Source organism: Podarcis raffonei, chromosome 1, assembly GCF_027172205.1.
Source record: "Podarcis raffonei isolate rPodRaf1 chromosome 1, rPodRaf1.pri, whole genome shotgun sequence".
In the NCBI taxonomy this organism is placed as follows: Eukaryota; Metazoa; Chordata; class Lepidosauria; order Squamata; family Lacertidae; genus Podarcis; species Podarcis raffonei.
Window position 1 is genome coordinate 100,357,510 of NC_070602.1, and position 19,010 is coordinate 100,376,519.

The 19,010-nt window shown below is 39.8% G+C and overlaps 1 protein-coding gene across 4 annotated transcripts in view; it reads right to left on the reverse strand.

Annotated features, from left to right (window-relative positions):
- ZEB2 (zinc finger E-box binding homeobox 2) overlaps positions 1 to 19,010 on the reverse strand; it is a 163,553-nt gene that overhangs the window by 26,187 nt on the left and 118,356 nt on the right. For all 4 annotated transcript variants that reach the window (XM_053405981.1, XM_053405973.1, XM_053405991.1 and 1 more), the window contains exons 2-5: positions 18,680 to 18,937; positions 11,599 to 11,670; positions 2,765 to 2,953; positions 1,821 to 2,035 (exon numbers count right to left, since the gene is read on the reverse strand). In XM_053405981.1, the coding sequence (XP_053261956.1) occupies positions 1,821 to 2,035; positions 2,765 to 2,953; positions 11,599 to 11,670; positions 18,680 to 18,937 (734 nt within the window). The remainder of the gene's footprint in view (positions 1 to 1,820; positions 2,036 to 2,764; positions 2,954 to 11,598; positions 11,671 to 18,679; positions 18,938 to 19,010) is intronic.

The following is a 19,010-nucleotide window of genomic DNA, read 5'->3' on the forward strand; positions in this document are numbered from 1 at the left end:
AAACTGGTTCTTTTTTTTTTTTCCCCTCCTTCAGAGCAATGCTAAGGAGCAGGGGCAAAAACAAGAAGGAAAAGTTGGCAGAAAGGACGAGTTAAAAAGCAGCATAAAGATAGGATCAAACACAGCTGACCTTTCTGAACAAGTGAGAAAAGTGCTGTGACTTTGAATTCTGATTTTAAAAAGGGGGAAGAAAAAAAAAGCTGCAGTCATCTAGTCTGGATGTTCAAGGTAGGAGGTCAGCCTCCCCCCCCACTCCCCCTTTTCTCCCAAGCAGCAATGACACAAAAGCCTATTGCAGAAAAGACAGCACAGAAACGGTATGACAACTGCTAGGGTGTGCTGAATCTTCCCACATTCCTAGTGAGACAGATGGTGTTACATGGGACACAGGGAGGGTTGTTCAAACAGCAGCAACCTTCAAAGATCAAGCAGAGCCCAGCCCGCGGAGCGCCATTGAGGGACCAGTGCTCATATGTTGCTGAGTTGCATAAACAAACAGCAACAGCTGCTTTGTCTCCCCCCACAGCCCTCAGAGGACTACTATAAACTTTAGTTGTGCCACTGTTAATATGATACAATCATTTTAATTTACTAATTGTAAATGCCATGAGCAAATGAGGGGACTTTTCAACACCAAAGCTACCATTCGTAATGCGCCAGCACAATCACACTCTTGCATGTGAAATTTAAGGCAGTTATTCTGGATAAATATCCAGCCACACGCCCCCCCTCCCCTCCCAGTAGTGTTTTGATAGTCAAAAGCAATAGGGAAGGAGAGGAAAAGTCACTCTTGTCTCCCATTTTGTCAGAAAGGGGGGAAAGTTACAGATTAACAACTCGCTTTGCTCTTTAAAATGAAATGTTATGATAAATCCTGTCAGAATTGTATTTTATCGATTACAGAGATCAAGTGAGAAACAGTGAACTAATTACCAAACTGCTTGATTAGAAGGTGAGCATGATACATGTTTGTTTAATTAAGCACATCTTTTATTGAAAAAATGCCTGTCATGATAAATCTAAATCAGTATGACTTCTCATTCTTTAGAATAAAAACTATTGGTATAATTCTCATAGTAATGGGATGGAATGTAGTTTAAGATCTGCCATTTGGATTTCCATTGCAACACGTCATTATAGAAGTTTTAAGCAGGAATTCAAAAGACACATTCAATTTGATTAAATATAATGCATCATGGAATCATTTTGATTTACAGGAGATTTGCTGCTGGGATGTGTAGATTTCAGGAATAGTGTATTCCTAAAGTGATCACATGTTATTAGAACAGCCATAACGCACGCAGATACACGCAACAAGATTAACTAAAAAATATGAACCTATTTGTATGGACTGCATGAAAAATATATACAAGGCTCCATAAAAAGTAATGAATGACAAAAAATAAGATTAGCAGATTCCTGAGATGTCTTTGAGATCCTATGTGGGGGGAAATGCAGTGCAAAACTAGGTGAAAAATGGAGATAAAATTGCTGAGATGTTTAATAATGTATAATTAAAATGCCACAATTTCACTCACATTTTGAGGAACATAAAAAAATGAAACTAAAGTCAAGTTAAAGTGCAAATAAAATTTCTAAATTAGAAATTAACACACTCATTCGATCGTGAACATAAGACTATTAAATCATATTAGAAGAGACCATCAAAAAATCATTTAGGCCTCAATTAAAGCTATTACCATTAAAAGATCTGCATCTTCAAAATGCCATGAAAAATTAATAATGATTGCCAATCAAAGCAATATCATTTCTCTAAGGGGTTATTATAGAAAGAAATCACTTAAAACAAGCCCCCCCACCTGATCTGTCCCTGGCTTGTGCGTCACCATATGCCGCTCGAGCTGGGTGCGGTAAGCGAATGTGTAGTTGCAAAGAGGGCAAGGGAAGTTCTCTTCGTTCTTCTCATGGCGGTACTTGATGTGCTCCTTCAGTGATGTCAAGCGCTTGTAGCCCCGGTCACAGTAGGGGCAGGTCAGCAGTTGGGCAAAAGCATCTGGAGTTCCAGGTGGCAGGTCTGTAGCCCAAGAGACGTGAGAGAAAGAAGCAGGCCAAAAGGTCAGTAAATCAATGGCAGTTAATGGGCTTATTGCCCAGGATGGATTGACAAGAATCACTGCAATCTGCCTACAGTGGAATATCCGTGATATCTACCTTGCTTGCAAAAACCACATCAATCACTTTTTACACGCTCAGGGCAAACTTGTATGAATCATAAGAAAATTAATTCAAAACTTTTGTCTGGCTTATTGTGAGACTACAATAGCTTGTGGGGGGGTGGGGTGGAAAATGTTGGGGTTTTTTTCTTTCTTTCTCTGATTTATTGATGCTGTGCACTTAATTACCAGTCTGTTGTCTCCAAACACAACACCATCTAGTTCCATCTTCACGGATGCTTTTTCAATTACTTATTAAGGACTTAACAGAATCAGTTAGTAATCCTCAATTTGTCCTGTAAAAAAATTCAATCATTCCCAAACTAAAATTAGAGCAAGGACGCTGCTCCTTTAAAAACATAACCCTTAATTGTCCCTGCTATTTATTTCACCTACAGAAGAGTCTCAATTTGCTGACTAAAAAAGCAATCACAATATGCTGAAATTACAGTCCCATCTTTGCTCATGAAATTCCATGCTTCTGCAGCTGTTCTTCAATTTTAAGGTAAACACCCAGGCATGTAGTGCATTTATAATTGCAACAGCTGCAAGAGGTCAGAAGAGTGGCTAAAAATGAATTCCATCCTCACCATTTTCTTCTTGCCCATTGGCCTCTGGAGTGCCAAGACGAGACAGTTCCTCGGGGGCTTCCGGGTAAATAATGGCTGTATCACTGCGTTGTAGGTACTCCGCTATACTGACTGAGTGTCCATCTCCTTCATCCACTTTCCTCTTAGCAAAATATTCCTCAAAGTCCGACGTGCAATTTGCATTCTTAACTATAATAGAAAAGGGATTGGGGGGGGGAGAGAAATAGTTTTGTGGAGGATTTATATGTTTGTCTACACAGTGGTATTGAAGATGGTGTACATTTACTTTATGAGCCTAATCCTGTGGCTACCCATACTTCCACCTAGCTCATTTCTCCTGCCAATAAAATCACTGGCTGGTGATTTTGTAAGAGAATACATTTGGCAAAGTTACTGATGACACCATTCATTAATGAAAGATGGCAGAAGCCAATGCATGTGCCCTCCTCTTTTCCTCATATAAAAGGGAGGGGGTGCAATATTGTACGCTGTCTGTGCACAGAATCTGAAAAAGCAACATTTTAGGCTTTCATGCATTTTGGAATTCTGGTGTAATTCAATGATATCTTACAAAAATGATTCCTGAAATAAATTGCAACCAGTGGGAGCAATTCTAATCTCTGTCCTTTGGTACTCTGAGACCACAGTCTTATATTGTTATCTGAACTTCATGATAGGTGGACGAAGGAGTTAGCCTGCTTTTGGATCTCCTCAAACCCTATGGTTTGGATTTGGAGGTTATAAATCCTTATTATATATCAGGAAATTGCTATAGATCATCTGCCAAACCTTCTGTCCTTTGGTCTCTGAGACTACTGTCTGACACCATTTCATGGACACAGAAATATATTTTTTTTTCAGTGCTGGTTATTGGGCATTGGGATAAGGAAGACCATAAGAATAACAGGGGTGGGGAGTATGATAAGCAAGCTTGCATATAGGCATCTTTCTGATCAGGAAACTAGAATTCTGAACTGGTCAGGATTCTAGCCCAATGCCTTTTCTCTGAAATACATAACATTCTTGGAGAAGCAACATCCTCTCCCCCAACCTCCTCAAAAAGGAACCATTGTTACTCAAATAATGTGATGTTGGAATGATTTTACAAACATTACTATTTAGTTCTGGAACACAATTATGTGAGGTAGGCCCTAAAAACAGTGAAGTTCTCATTTTTTCTCTCTCATTAAAACATAAAATTTGTTGTTGTTTTTTTGCCTGTGCAATGGGGGAAAAATCCTCGGAACCACAAAGCATCCTCTTGCTAAAATTAATCATTTTCCTTCCTTCCTTTCTGAACATTAGATGCAGGAATAATTCAGTAAAGCTTATGATATTGTAGAAAAATATTAATCCAACTGTATAGGAGACCTCACATTCAATCCATTGCTCAGTATGTTTGTTTAAGACCACCAATGTCAAAGGGACTTAAGCATGTAAACTCAGAGCAGAATTATAGCTAAAACAGCTTTTGAATTGTGTTTTCAATTATGTATTGAAAAGTACCTCTTCAGCACACATATAGTTTAAGACTTTTACTGACACTCACTTTTTACTGTCCATACGTATTCAGACTTTGATACATTTATTTGAGTAGGTCAGGTTACAAACTCAGCACCAAGATGATTAAAATATTTTCTCTCATAAAGCAACCAAAATAGAGATCAAGTTGATTCTGCTCCCTCTTACAACAGCGTAAATCAGCAGTATCTACCCTAAAATCAATGGGGTTGGATTGATAATTATAGAGTGACAGAAGCACTAGATTTACATCATTGTAACTTAGACTGTGGGAGGAAACCAACACACAGGGTTACTGAAATATTTAGCATCTTTGCCTCAAGGCAACAGATAAAGGAGAAAATCCATTATGGTGCCATAGGTGGTCAATGGTGCTAGCATAAAATCAACTCACACCTCTGTTTGCTTCATAGTAAAATCTTACAGTATTTTATGTACAAAAATAGGTTATGGAAAAATCATTTTATTACAAAATCTAAAGGAAATACCTAATTCTGCAAGGGAGGGAAATGGTCCAGTAAAACATATAGTTTGAAACTACTAAATCCCAGGAGATGCCTTAATATCATTGACAGAAGGAAGCAATCCTGGCAATAGCCTCATGAATGAACTAGATAGGCAAAAATAAGAATCAACAGAAGAAGGGTGTTTAGTGATAGCCCTGAAAACAGGTGCTCCCATATTTATAAAGTTCTGAAATGGCTCATGAAACTAGAGGTCAAACTTCAAAATACTACTGGGGGAGTGGGAGGGACGGAGATATTATTAGGAAGTGGCTTGCCCTGACCAGCTAGCTACCTAGCTAAAAAGGTAAAGGTGAAGGACCCCTGACAGTTAAGTCCAGTCACAGATGACTCTGGGGTTGTGGCGCTCATCTCACTTTACTGGCCAAAGGAGCTGGCGTTTGTCTGCAGACAGTTTTTCCGGGACATGTGGCCAGCATGACTAAGCCGCTTCTGGCGCAACAGATCACCGAAACTAGAGCAGTACATGGAAATGCTGCTTACCTTCCCGCCGTGTTGGTACCTATTTATCTACTTGCACTGCCATACTTTTGAACTGCTAGGTTGGCAGGAGCTGAGACCGAGCAATGGGAGCTCACCCCGTCACGGGGATTCAAACCGCCGACCTTTTGATCAGCAAGCCCAAGAGGCTCAGTGGTTTAGGCCACAGCGTCCCCCACGTCCCCCACAGCACCACCCGCGTTCCAATACCTAAATACCTTAGTTATTTTATGATGCTATTCATACTTTGGTTCACTACCATATGCCCGTGGCAGTGAGTTTAAGAGAATTATATTAAAAGCATAACATAACATAACATAACATAACATAACATCATAACATAACATAAAACAGATCCTTAGATATTTACCCCTTAACTATGTCATATGTTGTCCAGAATCCAAATATCCTCACACCTAGTTCAGCACATGCAAGGACATTTTTGACTTGTGTTTCAGTGGCACAGTTAGGTAACGTTAGACTCTGGACTTAATGGGATTACCCTTCCCTTATGGTAATGCAACCCTGCTTCTACTCGGTGTCCCTCTTGCACATTCTGCCTCATTCTTGATGTCTGTTCCCAAGTCCTGCTCTGACTGCACCACTGTGACCCTTGAACAGCCGCCGCTTCTCCTAATGCAGGTCAATGCACTTTTGAAGCAGAAAGAAGTTTTTAAAACAGCTTTCAATAGTTCAAAGGGGCTTGCGAAACAAAGCTGTAGTGTGTCTATGCAAGAGGAAGATTCCTGTCCAGGGGTCCAGCCAGCCTAGAACAGGAGCCTAAAGCTCTGCTCAGGCCTCTCAGGAGAAGAATAAGGAAACCGTGTGTTGAAATCTTTTGTTACTTTCCTGGAAGTAGCGGTCATATTTTCTACAAACTTCCATGCAAGCAAAACTGGACCTGCCCATCAAGATGGTGACCACTTTGCCAGATGTAGGAAGCCTCCAGAGAGGATAAAGTTTGCTCTGAATTTTGCAGAAACCACCTACCATTTTGCCATGTGCTCCGGAATATAGGACCAAATCAATTTTTATATTTTCATTAGAATGCCTTTCCTGTGGCCTTTTCCCATGCTCTCTTCTATCTGCTGAATTTCTGCCTTCTTTGGGCCTGTTTGTGTGTGCTTTAACACCTACACAACTACCACTGTCTCCTCTAATTTGCTGGGTATGTGACTGAAGTAACTGTTGGATCCCAGCCATATTCAGGTAGCCATCAGTCACACTGAGAGTGACTGTGGAATAGAGAGTGAATGATAAAGACCATTCAGCATGTTGAAATCTGTGAACATCAGGTTCTTGTATTGCCAAACACTGTCTTTTTTCACTGTTGATATACATTTAATGGAAATAAACTCGGGTGTGCCTGGGCAAGTCAAATAGCTTTTTTTGTTGTGCTGGCTCTCTATCATTATATATTCCTGAAGTATATGCCTTCTTCTAATGTTTCAAAACATATTTTCTTAAGGAAAGAAACATTCTGGTTAAATAGGAGGGGATGCTATTGAAAAAAATGAATATATAGTTTGGATTGGAGGTGGGTTGTGAATTAACTAGGTAGGATATTGACAGCGATACGGAAGAAATATCCTGAAAAAAAGTTCATATAAATTATAATTGGTTTCTGCTGGAAAGTAGGGAGTTATAGCAGGAAGACTGAAAACGGTAGACAGCAAATTGAACAGGAAAATATTGTGGTTGGTGTTCTTGCCAGAAGTCCATCTCTGGGCCAATGGCCATATTGTAAAACTACTTAAACCAGTTCAGACCATAGGAACATTACTCAAGCATTGCAAGCTTATAGCCGAACATAACTGTTTAGAATACCGGTTCCAGAAATTTTTACAGTATTAAAACACAAATTGGAACTAGGCTTATTAAAAGCTGCTGCTTTTGTCACTATTATCTCAAACATACCATTATGGTCACTACCTAAAGTAGTGCTCCTAGTAATATACTAGATCCTACAGACGGTGGTCAGCTTTCTCAAACAGGCCTACAAACAGTTTTGAATGCTAGTTCTGTACAGGAGGCTATAATTGTCTCCTTTGATACTAAATGTTTCTGAGGCTCTAAAACATGTGCATTATTCAGTTTCCCTGTGCATTAAAGGAATTCAGGAGCTAAGGCAAATGTTTATGTCTAAGTTATAAACCTTTAAAACAACGGGATTTGCTGGGGAGCTGACAGATCCTTAACTGAAACAATGTTAACAGTGTGATTATGTATTAAAGATTAATATAAATATCAAGTGCCATCTGAATGCAGATCAGGCAATTCAAAGTTTCTCTTATGTTACTGACAAGAATTTGGCCATCATTAGAATAATTGATCAGCATTACAAACAAACAAAATGTGACTGCAAATAAATTTTATTTAAAACTTTATGCCTCACATTTTTTCCACTAAAAAAAAGGAAAGAAATTCAAGTGGCTTACAAATTAAAACATCATGCAATATATTATGGGATGTGACTCCTCAAAATGGAAAAATTCATATACCAACTATCATAGTGATAACATGGCAAATCAAGAAAAAAAGTCAATAAGGGAAAATAATTCATAAAATAGACACATCTCAGAAGGGCACACCACAAAATGAGTGCCAGTGCAGAAAAGGCCCTGCTCCTGGAAGCTATCTATCAGGATGAGACAAGGAAGATGCCCAGGTCCTGGGCTGTTTAGGCCTTTGAAGATAATCATAATAATAAAATTTTATTTATATCCTGCCCTCCCCAGCCGAAGATGAAAGCAGCACGTTGAACCAAGCCCAGAAACAAACTGGCAATTAGTACGTATCACACAAAACAGGCATTAATATGTTCTGACTGCTCTGCTCCATTCTGCATGAGCATTTTGCACCAGCTGAAGTTTCCAGACACTTTTCAAGGACAGCCCCGTGCAAAGCACATTATACTCTAATCTGGAGGTAACTACGTCATTAACTGTGGCAAGGTCTAACTTCATCAGGAAACATTGTGGTTGGAAAACCAGCCAAAGCTAGCACTAATTCTTGTGATCATCCCTTGCTCTACCCCCCCCCCCAACTAATGTCTCTTGAAAGGACAGAGAATTTCCCCTTATATGCCCTCTGCATTATTTCTATGCCTATAGCCTCACACATTGATTCCTAGTGAATTTAAATTGCAAACAGAAATCACACTCCCATCTGTGAGTCAAGCTTTTTAGGAAGATGTAGAGTGAGTGACCTCACTAAGGAAGTCTTGTTTTAATTAAGGACTAGGGCAGGGACTCCTTAAAGCCTGAGGTAGCATAACATCATATGAGCATAAACCACACTAAGGAAAAGAGATATTTAAAGGAGACACTCGAGAGCATAGGAGGCCAGTTATTTCTTGTGGGAACTCTTGCTGTAAGATGGAGATAGCTGCTCCTAATCGGCAACAAAGCTAATAAAACCACAGCCTTCATTAAGCAGGAAGTGGCAGGTCCTCATTGGTACATGCAGATTAGAGTCTCAAAGCGATCAGTCCTTTCAACTTGCCAACTTTTACTTCTGTTTTTCTTTGCAGAGAACTCTTTTCCTACCTTTCTTTTTTAAAATGCAGTCTCAGCAAAACGTATTTGTCTGCGGCTATTACTGGGTAAGGGTAAGCAGATTTTGTTTATCTACAGGGAATGCATTCATCCATTTCCTCAAAATACCTATAAGGATGAAAAGTCTCTAAGCCGTGCTGGGCTGAAATGGTGCCAGTTTTACCTGTGTGAAAATACACGAAATTAATTGCTCAAATTTGGTCTAACTGGCCATGATTATGAATCATCACCACCATTTTGTGGTTGCATGCGAAATGTAGTATCAGCCCAGTTTTTAAGTAGACAGATTCTCACACTCCAGAAGCCACTCTCTTACTGGTACCAATGCTAGTATTAATAGTCTTGTGGAACACCTGGTGAGACGGAATTACAACTGGAATCTGGTAGAAATCTTTTTTATTTCCTGTAGGCCGAGATACAAAATACTGAAATCTGCTCTCTCTGCTGGATGTGCATTGGTACCCACCACTCAAACAGAAAGTCTCAGTAAACATTGTGGCCTAATTTACTAGGAATGTAGTTAGATAGGATTCAAACATTACAGTTTCCACTTACAGTGGATGATGCTAATGGCAGCTGGTACTGGCATGGAGATTATCCATGCATCTGAACCACTGAAATGTGGCGCTGAGACCACATGGAAGTGTCGGGAGCATGGTGTGAAACTCTTAAGATGAGACTCTTAAGAAGTCTTTACCATGAACCTTAATATAAATAGCCAACTTTACTTCTGAATGTAAACCTCTTAAAATATAATATTACTAATGCTACATTACCACATTTTTTTTTGCTTTTTAAAAAAAGAAAAATAATGACTGAGAAACAAAATATTTTAGGGGTTTGGGGGCAGAGGGACACTGATCTTTTGTTGCCCCTGTCCTTTTTGGTAGTTGAGTTAAATGGACCTTGTTAGGTGAATGGCAAAGACAGTCGCAGGTGGGTTCTACAGGTTGGAAGGTATTCTACAGGTAGGAAGGTATTCTCCAGATGTCCACCAGTGGAAGATTTTCAATTTTTGACACTGAAAGGGTGGCAGAGACAAGTTGTACTGTTCCAAATTTTGGCTAGGCATTAAGCTCTACATTTATGCAGGGCTATGAGGATTGACTTTGGGTGTTGTGAGGTTTGTAGGGAGAAAATGGTTGATCATGCTATATGAGATTGTGGTAGTGTATATGAAAGACAGACAGCCTGCCCTCCATAGCTTTAGTGATTTGGTTCTTACAAATTTGCCTATTGGGGAGCTGCCTGGGGCTCAGTGTTGGAGAATTTACGGCGCTTTGTGACATCTACAAGGCTCTTTAAAAGGTTGTGAGTGGAGTGGAGTGGGATCATACTGTTGCCAGTACATGGTGTTAACAGGGCCTGTCCTTGGCCTTGCTACACACCATTAAATCCCGAGAAGAATAAAAAATAATTTTTCAGTACAGTATAGATGTTTTGATGTTCCTCTTTGCAATACATAACTAATGAAAATGTGACCTCATTTTCCTTTTCGGATTACCTGCCAGTATATAAGACTAATATACAAAAGATAGAAACACATGCACTCACACACCAACATGGATTAATTTTTCCATTATTTCCCCCCATAAGAATTAGGCAAGTCAGTTTGTTGCAATGTCTAATAAGAACATGTGGGTGTGTACCAGCATTAGAGATGCGTGAGTAATAAAATCCTTGTAGCATTTGGGTGCCACCCTACTTAACAGCATTGCTAGTGGGCACTAAGAATCAAATATCATAATGGAACATGAAAACAGCTTATTTAGGATAGAAACTACAGTAAGGAGAATGTGGAATAATGGTCTTGTCTCACTGGAAAAAGTTCCTTTGCTTCCATTTTCACAAAGTTAAGGTGCTCTGTCTTTCCTCACTGGCCAGGTATGTTTGCGACATCTTTATAGCTCAGAACTGTATCAGGTTCTTAACGCTAGGACCATGGACAGAACTTTGCCAAATACAGGGATCCCTCACAAGGAGGAATGGTTAAGACACAGTCCTATAACTGTGGGCTACCTGTGAAGAAACCAGTCCCATTAATCAAATGGAAAGCAGCTTGAACACACTGAACTATCATGATTGGAGAAAAACCCATTTTATTCTGGAGGTTTCAGCAAAGCATTAAAGAGATGGCTTAGAAACAATGCATCTTTTGTATCAGTGTTACTTTCTTTTCGTCTACACATGGTAGATTTCTGAGAAGAGGAGTGAAGAATGAGTTAAGGAAAATGAAAAAAAAGTTTCAGTGGTCTGAAGTATGCACCCAATAAAACATGTGGGTTTGGTATTGATACAAAAAGTGCACCCATTATGATTATAAAGATATTTGTACAGATCCTGTCACAAGAAAATTTCAGCTACATTAAACTCCAGCATAATCACCTGTATGGGGGGGGAAATACCACTCTTTACAGTGCTGGAATCTATTAACTCCCAAGGATGCTGTCACATTAAATGAGGGGTAGATGGAGGCAGGAAAATATACTTTTCATCAAACACAAAAGAAACTATCCTAGTCACACAGATCTCCGCAGAAATGTTCCCAGAAACTGCAGTGGGATCAAGGCTGCATCAATGGTTTGTATCAAAGTGAAACAATCAGGGAAATGTACATGTAATTAGGAATATCTCAAACTTTCATCTAGAAAAGTGAACTAGTGTACCTGGCTTATTCTTTCAGTTTGCAAAACAAACAAAAATAATCAAAGGCAATAGGAAACTAGAGAAGTTTGTATAGGTCTGCCCTTACCTGTTCCGTTGTTTCCAGTGGTCTGAATTGCAGCTTCAGGCCCCATGGTGTCATACTCTTCCTTCATTTCTTCTGTAATACAGGAATGGACATTTTCAGTGGACACAATAGCCTTACTAAAACAGCAAGCAAATGGCAGCAACAAGGATGATTCTTTCAACAAAAGCACAGAACACCCCGCTTGTAAATCTCAGCACAATGGCTTTGTTCAGGCTGTTTCATGAATTTGATCATGTAATCTGAATTCTAAGGACTGGTCTGGACAATATGGGCTTCCTCCATGTGAGCAGCCCCTGTTGTTACTGGGTATACATTTGTGCGGACAAACACAAGAATTAGCTGGATTGTTAAGAGATGCGGCAGCCCTTCTTGTGGCCTGAGTGTTTGACAAAAGGTATCCTTAGAAGTGTTATTCCCGCAGTTCAGTTTCTCCAGGCAATCACATGCCAAAGGAAGAACCAAAGCTCAGTTGTAGAGCAAGTGTTTTGCATGAAGAAAGTCCCAGGTTTAATCCCCAGCATCACCAGGTTTAAGGTTGGGGAAGGCCCTGTCTGAAACCCTCGAGAGCAGCTGCCAGGCAGTGTCAACAGTCTGTGACTTGGTATATAAGGCAGCTTCCTATAAGAGACCTGGCCCTGAGTTAATTACTTAAAATCCTATAAATAACAAGGAATACCTGATGCTTTAGACACCAATGTGCTGATCCCTGGGACAGTGGTCCAACATTCCCCCCCACCGCCACCTGAACTATTCACAGGGACAGGGACGTTACCTGAAATGGCAGCAAATACGAGAAAATTCTTAATGGGTAATTTGTACAACTGGCGTGGTGATGTGGCTAGAATATAACTGGGGGCACCTAGGTTCAAATTCCCTCTCAGCCATGAAGGTCACTTGATGACTTTGGGTCAGCCTCTCAGTCTAACCTACCTCACAGATGCCACATGTGGGGAGGTGGGGAAGAAGAGGCAAGTGTATTGCTCTGAGCTCTTTGGAAGGGTGGGATAAAAATAAATATATTTTTCAGCCTACACTTTCAAAAGATTGTTTTGAACTTATTTTGCTCTTGCCTGTTGTTAACTTGGGATAACTCTTATTTATTGTTCAATAATAAACAATTCTTCTTGGTCTACTTCAATCACTCTCAGGAATCACAATAAACAATACGACGTGTAAACTGATAGCTCCTGGGTTTTAGCTGCAGCAGTTTCATGAACTTCCCCCCATTCTACAAATTTTTTTGCAGCTGATGGTTGCATTGATCATGTGAAGTAATTATTCCCAAGGATGAAAAAGGTGACACCAAAAGTTACAATATTAAATGGTTCTTGGACCAATGGCTTCAGCAATTTGTCAGTGAACAGGAAGAAAGAAATGGTTATTTTACTACATCATCAACCACTACTTTCAGGGAAGATGTAGAATGTGTTGAGTTTCAGAATGGGAGGGTAACTACAACTTTGCCACTAGCATTAAGAGAGACCCTCTTGAAATCATTCTGATGTGGTGATATCTGCATCAAATATGTATCTATAATACAAGCACAGTAATAGCACAGCAGGTCTTCAGGTTACGTTGTCAGCTGTGTATAACGTGTCTCCAGCTGGCAGGTAAATTCCAGGATGGTATTATTTTAAAATAATTCCCGTCTCCAAATCATTGCACAACAGAATGCATAAAACTAAGTCTCCTGGTATGTCTTGACTCAATTATCTTCCACGTCTGAATTCTGCATCCATATGTCTGCTGGTAAGGAGAACGGCAATATGGGAATAGAATGCTATATGTGAACAGGGAATAAATGAGGTCTAAAACATTTTTTCCAAGTAATGTGACAAAGAAGTGGAACTTGTAAATGAGTAAATCCAAAAACGGACCTAAGCAGACATTATCTGTTTAGGCAGTCTAGGGATGATGACTGAATTCCTGGTACATAGAACTTTAAAATGCTCAGTGCTTTTTTCCAGGGGGTATTTATGGGTTTGCAGTACCAGCACCTCTTTTTTTAGTTGTTAAAAAGTGTGGCACTTACTGTAGCAACTTCATGGTGAGTACAAACACCTATTTTTCTAGAAAAAAAGCACTGAAAATGCTTATTGTTGGGATTGTTAGTTTGGGTCCCCCCCCCCAAATAAAGAGTTTGATGTGGATATAAAATGGTACAACATCAATCAATTTCTGCCACAACTGTTGCAAGGAAGAAGGCGAGGAGTACAAACTTCATTCTGAGGTTTGCAATCCTACAGTATTATTTATGTGTTCCGTTTTGTGAGTAATTAGCTGATTGAATAACAGGATCTAATTGTGCCATTTTAATCAAAACTAAAGCTGAGCTGACTTATTTCAAAGTTTTACAACCAGAATATGAGATGGAGCTATAAATATACATTTTATTATTTTGTAGCTTAAAATAAAAACATCCCAAGTTAAAATATTCCTGCAAAAACTGCCGATAATTTCTTCAAACTATATACGGTAGTTTACAGTGATTTGGCACTTTGTCTCCTCCATAGAACATTGTTACAGGATATCTTGATTCCAAAAACCTTTAGGAAAATCCATATACATTGATAAAAAGTTGTCAGCTGTGATACGCAGTATTTCTTGTGGCAGCTTACTAGGAAGCTGAATGGTACAGCACTTGTGAGAGGTTTTGTGCTGGATATAAATATAGCTTGTGTGGATTTTTCCCCCCTTCCTTGATCAGCTCATGTGATTTCTGGTAGAAAGGAGTCACAAGTTTGTTTCCATCTGAGGGCACATCTACCCAGTCACTAAGGGGGGGAAAACGCTAACAGCATTTTCTTCTTCTTTTGCATAATAGTGGTGATGCTAAGATTTCGGCTGCATTTCCTTCCTCATTGTAATGTTCTGCTGCAGTACAGAGAAGTTACATTATGATCGAGCTGCTTCCCAAAACCCAATAAATAGGCAAATACAGAGAATGCTCTTCTTGTTTTTGTGCAGGTCACAAAAGTACATCATGTATTTCGGGGCGAATGTGCCTTTCAAAATGCTTTTTTTTTTTTTTTGGCTGATCATCTCCAAATTCTGTATCAGTAAAAAAGAAAATAAAAAAGCCTTAATTTCTATGTGCTTTTATCTAGGCATGCTTTTTGTAGAAAGCAAATCTTACTTCACACCCCTTCAAGTCACAGAGAAACTCTTCCTGAACAGAATTGTGCATCCTCTTTCTGAGGCAACAATATTTTTCAAAGATCAACTATGTGAGCTTGTTTCTGATTTCACCAATACTGTACTCAAGTATACAGGAAACATTGCAAACAATGATTAAAAAATCAGCAGCAAAGGGACCAAAAACCCAGCTTGCTGTGTTCGGATGTATCAAATAAATCTAAGAGTACGAGAGCTTACATTTATTTAATTTGTACTGATAGCAACAAAAGTTTGAGCAGATTTACCTTTTTGCACAGCACCTAAGTTTTGCAGACTACATCTGACTGTGAGCAACGCGCCTTCCTAAGAACCCCAGAGTATATTTATTTTGAAAACACTTGTAAAAGTTTGCATTTTCCAGCCACCCCTGGGATAAAGGTTTGTAAAAATAAAGAGCACTTTCTTCCTCGAGATGAAGAATCCTTGAATAAGCAGAAAGAGGCCAAGATGCAGGTGATTTATTTAAGTCTGTGTCAGTGATAATGATGTCATGGCTTCCAGCACACTGTGTCCACCCCATTGTGGGACGAAAGAATGTCAAGGACAATTCTAAACACAAAACTTTGATTGTGCTGAAACCGGAAAGGCACAGTTAGAACTCCACTGCGCTCTTCAGTTCAAAACCTGCATCCTGCAGGCAAAACTACAGAAGGCATGGGAGAAAGAGCAAGGCAGAAGGGGCTTATCTCAGAGTAAAGCTATGTGCTGAGGTACTGCGGTAGACAGTCAGGCACCAGGGATAAAACACAACTGAATAAGGCAGCCTCCAAATTAGAGTTATTGTCTATATTGTGCGTTTTGAACAATAAATAAGAAAAATATTTTATCACGAGAAAAAGTGTGTTATCTAAGAGTCAGGATAAACAATGAGTTGCTTTTTAAGACCAATCTCTTTTCATTAGACATCAAGGCACCACATCAGGGCACTTTTAGAACAATAAAAAAGACACAATAAATCATTACCAATCATTAGAACTAGACAGGTAATAGCAGAGTAACTTTCCTGGCCTGTGTAATGAGGATGGCTAAATAGGATTAGGGATTTACAATTTATTTAATTATTAGAATGCTGTTTTATTTACCATAAAGGTAAAGGGCAAAACACAGTCTGTTCATTTCTACTGCAAGCGCCAGTAATTCCAGGTGATCAAAGTCTGCAAGGCACTCCTATCATTTATTACAAAGAAGCAGTTCTAATTATAAAATAGTGAATTAAGATTCCACAGTTCCCATCTTTTCTTCATGCTATTGATCCTAATTTTTACTATTTTTTTAGGAGTTTGGAATTGTACATTTGTTATGTCATTATTAATTATTCCTTTTAAGGGGTGAAAATCCTGGTAATTGGTCCTTACCCTTGATTTCCAGATATTAAAATTTAAAGCATCAGAACATTCATTCTTATAGCCCTGCATATCTAGTTCATTAACAAATATGAATAGCTAACACCAGCTCATTTAAATACTATGTCTTACATGAGTTCTCGCTACACTCTGTTTCTGTCACACTGCTCCCAAGAATCATTGGCTCTTATTATACATGTAAATGGCTATCATAAAAATAAAAATTTCATTTAAGATTGTTAATGACTTCTGCAGCAGTCAGACTTCCTTTAATGATCATCCTCTGCCCCTAATTAAACGTATTTATCTTTCAAGCATCTTTGGCTGAGTACTCCCTCATAGTTGAAAATCTAAAAATCCTTAAGTCTTAATGGATATAGCGATAAATGTTTATGTGTTGAATTGCAAGGATTCTAGAAAGCCTAACCAAAAACAAAATTGGAAGCTGCAAGAATTAAAAAACAAAACAAAACAAAAACAAGTTTTGCTTTGTGAGGAGAGGGGAAAAGGGAAGGCACCAGAGGGCACTCAGAGTAGAGCAACATGCAGGGGTTTTTTCGTTTTTTGTTTTAAATTGTACATAGATAGTGCTAAACTCCTAGCAAATTCCAGGCCCAAAGCTTTTTTATAAACATGGTAAAATTAAAGTATGAGATATGTTATGTTTCCCTGATCTCTCCAGCCACCTCGATGCAAAGCACCAAACATGGATGCTATACATTTGAACCTGGGTTTCTTCATGAGCCCTGCTGAAATTAATGGAGGTTGTTTGGCACCATTGCCTAGTGGAGTGCCTTCTCTATGAGGTCTCATTACCACTGGTGGCATATATGTAGCATTAATAGCTGCAAAGCAAGAGTAGCAGTAGTGGTAAAATATCAGCAATGATCTTATTACTATAGGGCAGCTGCAACTTCCCCAATCTGTACCTCTGGAAATGTATGCACGAGCAACAATGAAATCAAGGTTGCTGATGCTACAGTGGCCATCTTTTTCGCAAGTGTACTATAAGGCAGCTTCAAGGGTGAGATGATGCCTTTCTGATAGCTCCTGGTGTTGTTGCAACTTACTTGAACAGGGACAAGGCAGAGGTGAAGTGGGGGCTGTGCAAACACACGGACAGGAATGCCAGCTTAATTCCATCAGTGCATCTGCACAGCCCTTGACCTCACTGCTATCCTGCCCTTCTCCAGGCCTATCCAGGCCAACTGCAGTGAGGCTGGTGTCCAAACCACTCCTCTGTCACTCAGTACTTATACAATCCCTTACGCTATTGGGGTGGGGGTACAGCTTCCGAGTCATGTGGCCAGCATGACTAAGCCGCTTCTGGCAAACCAGAGCAGCGCACGGAAATGCCGTTTACCTTCCCGCCGGAGCGGTGCCTATTTATCTGCTTGCACTTTGATGTGCTTTCGAATTGCTAGGTTGACAGGAGTAGGGACCGAGCAATGGGAGCTCACCCCGTTGCGGGGATTCGAACCGCCGACCTTCTGATTGGCAAGTCCTAGGCTTTGTGGTTTAACCCACAGCGCTACCCGCGTCCCTCTATGTCCTGGTATGAGTGCTATTTAATGACAGAAGAGGGGCTATGTTTTTCGTAACCTGGCTGTGCCCAGGACTCCAGTTGCCTCCTCAGATATTAGCTGGCGTAAATGGTTGGAGCCTCACACCTGATAAAGTTTTCAAGATGATGCTGAGGAAACCATGCAAATTCTCAGCCTTGCTAGCATTTTTTTCACATGGAGTGTACCTTTGTTGAAAAGCAAATTTTAGATCAGGGTTTTTCATTTAGTATGTGGGCCACAAAGTTTCACTTGATGTTATTTCCTGTGATTTCTTTCTTTCTTTCTTTTAACTCAACTTGGCTTAAGCCCATTCTTATTTCCCAGGAGAGACCTGCCAAATACTGGCAATCATTATCACATACTTAACTGTTAAATAATAAAAGAATACCTGACCAGGTAGAAGTGTGAAATCTTATTTGCACTTAACAAAAGGAAATGATTAGATGGTTGAATGACAATACAAGGTGTCAGACAGACACTGAAACTATATTAAACTGATAAACAGCTCTGCAGTTCTAAGTAGCCGTACAGCTCTGAATTTCTAAGCTCCTGTGTTATAGCCTGCAAGTGACATTCCTCTCTTCTCTCTCTCTCTCTCTCTCTCTCTCTCTCTCTCTCTCTCTCTCTGTGTGTGTGTGTGTGTGTCTGTCTGTCTCTCTCAGTTTTTGTAGCAAAAAATGCATATTTCTGTTAATACCTGCATCCTCTGTGGAGATAGATAGATGATAGATCGATAGATAATGTGATGCACACAAATGTAGATGTTAGCTGGAGTTATTTCCAAACAGAAATATAATCCCCGCGTAAGATGCAAAGGCTGTAATGTGACCGAACAAGTATCACCTCATAATCTGTCATCAGCACTTGTATCTCACTTCTGCCACAAGCAGAGCTCTGGGCATGGGAGGAAGTGTACTCTGCTTATCTGTTTTCTGAACAACTGACTGTTTTAGTCATAGCTTGAAAAGGCAGGTAGTATTGAAACTTCAGGCTTACCCGAACCATCCACAGAGGCTTGCAAGATCTCATTGTTGTGCCAGGGGTGATCAACTCCGCTTTCCCTCATCTCATCTTCCTCCTCCTCTCTTGGCATCAGTGCTTGGCTCACATGTGGGGAAGGCTCATGGTTGGGCACACTTGCAGGACTGGGTTCCTGGTCCAGCACGCTAATGATCCCGTCGTCTTCAGCAATATGGAGCTTGTCTTCCTCGTCTGTTTCCGAACCCGTTTCCACTACATTCTCATAGTTCAATACTGTGGAAAGAGCAGAATCGCACACAATCACTTCCTATTTCTACTTATTATTTTCAATGATGATGATGATGAT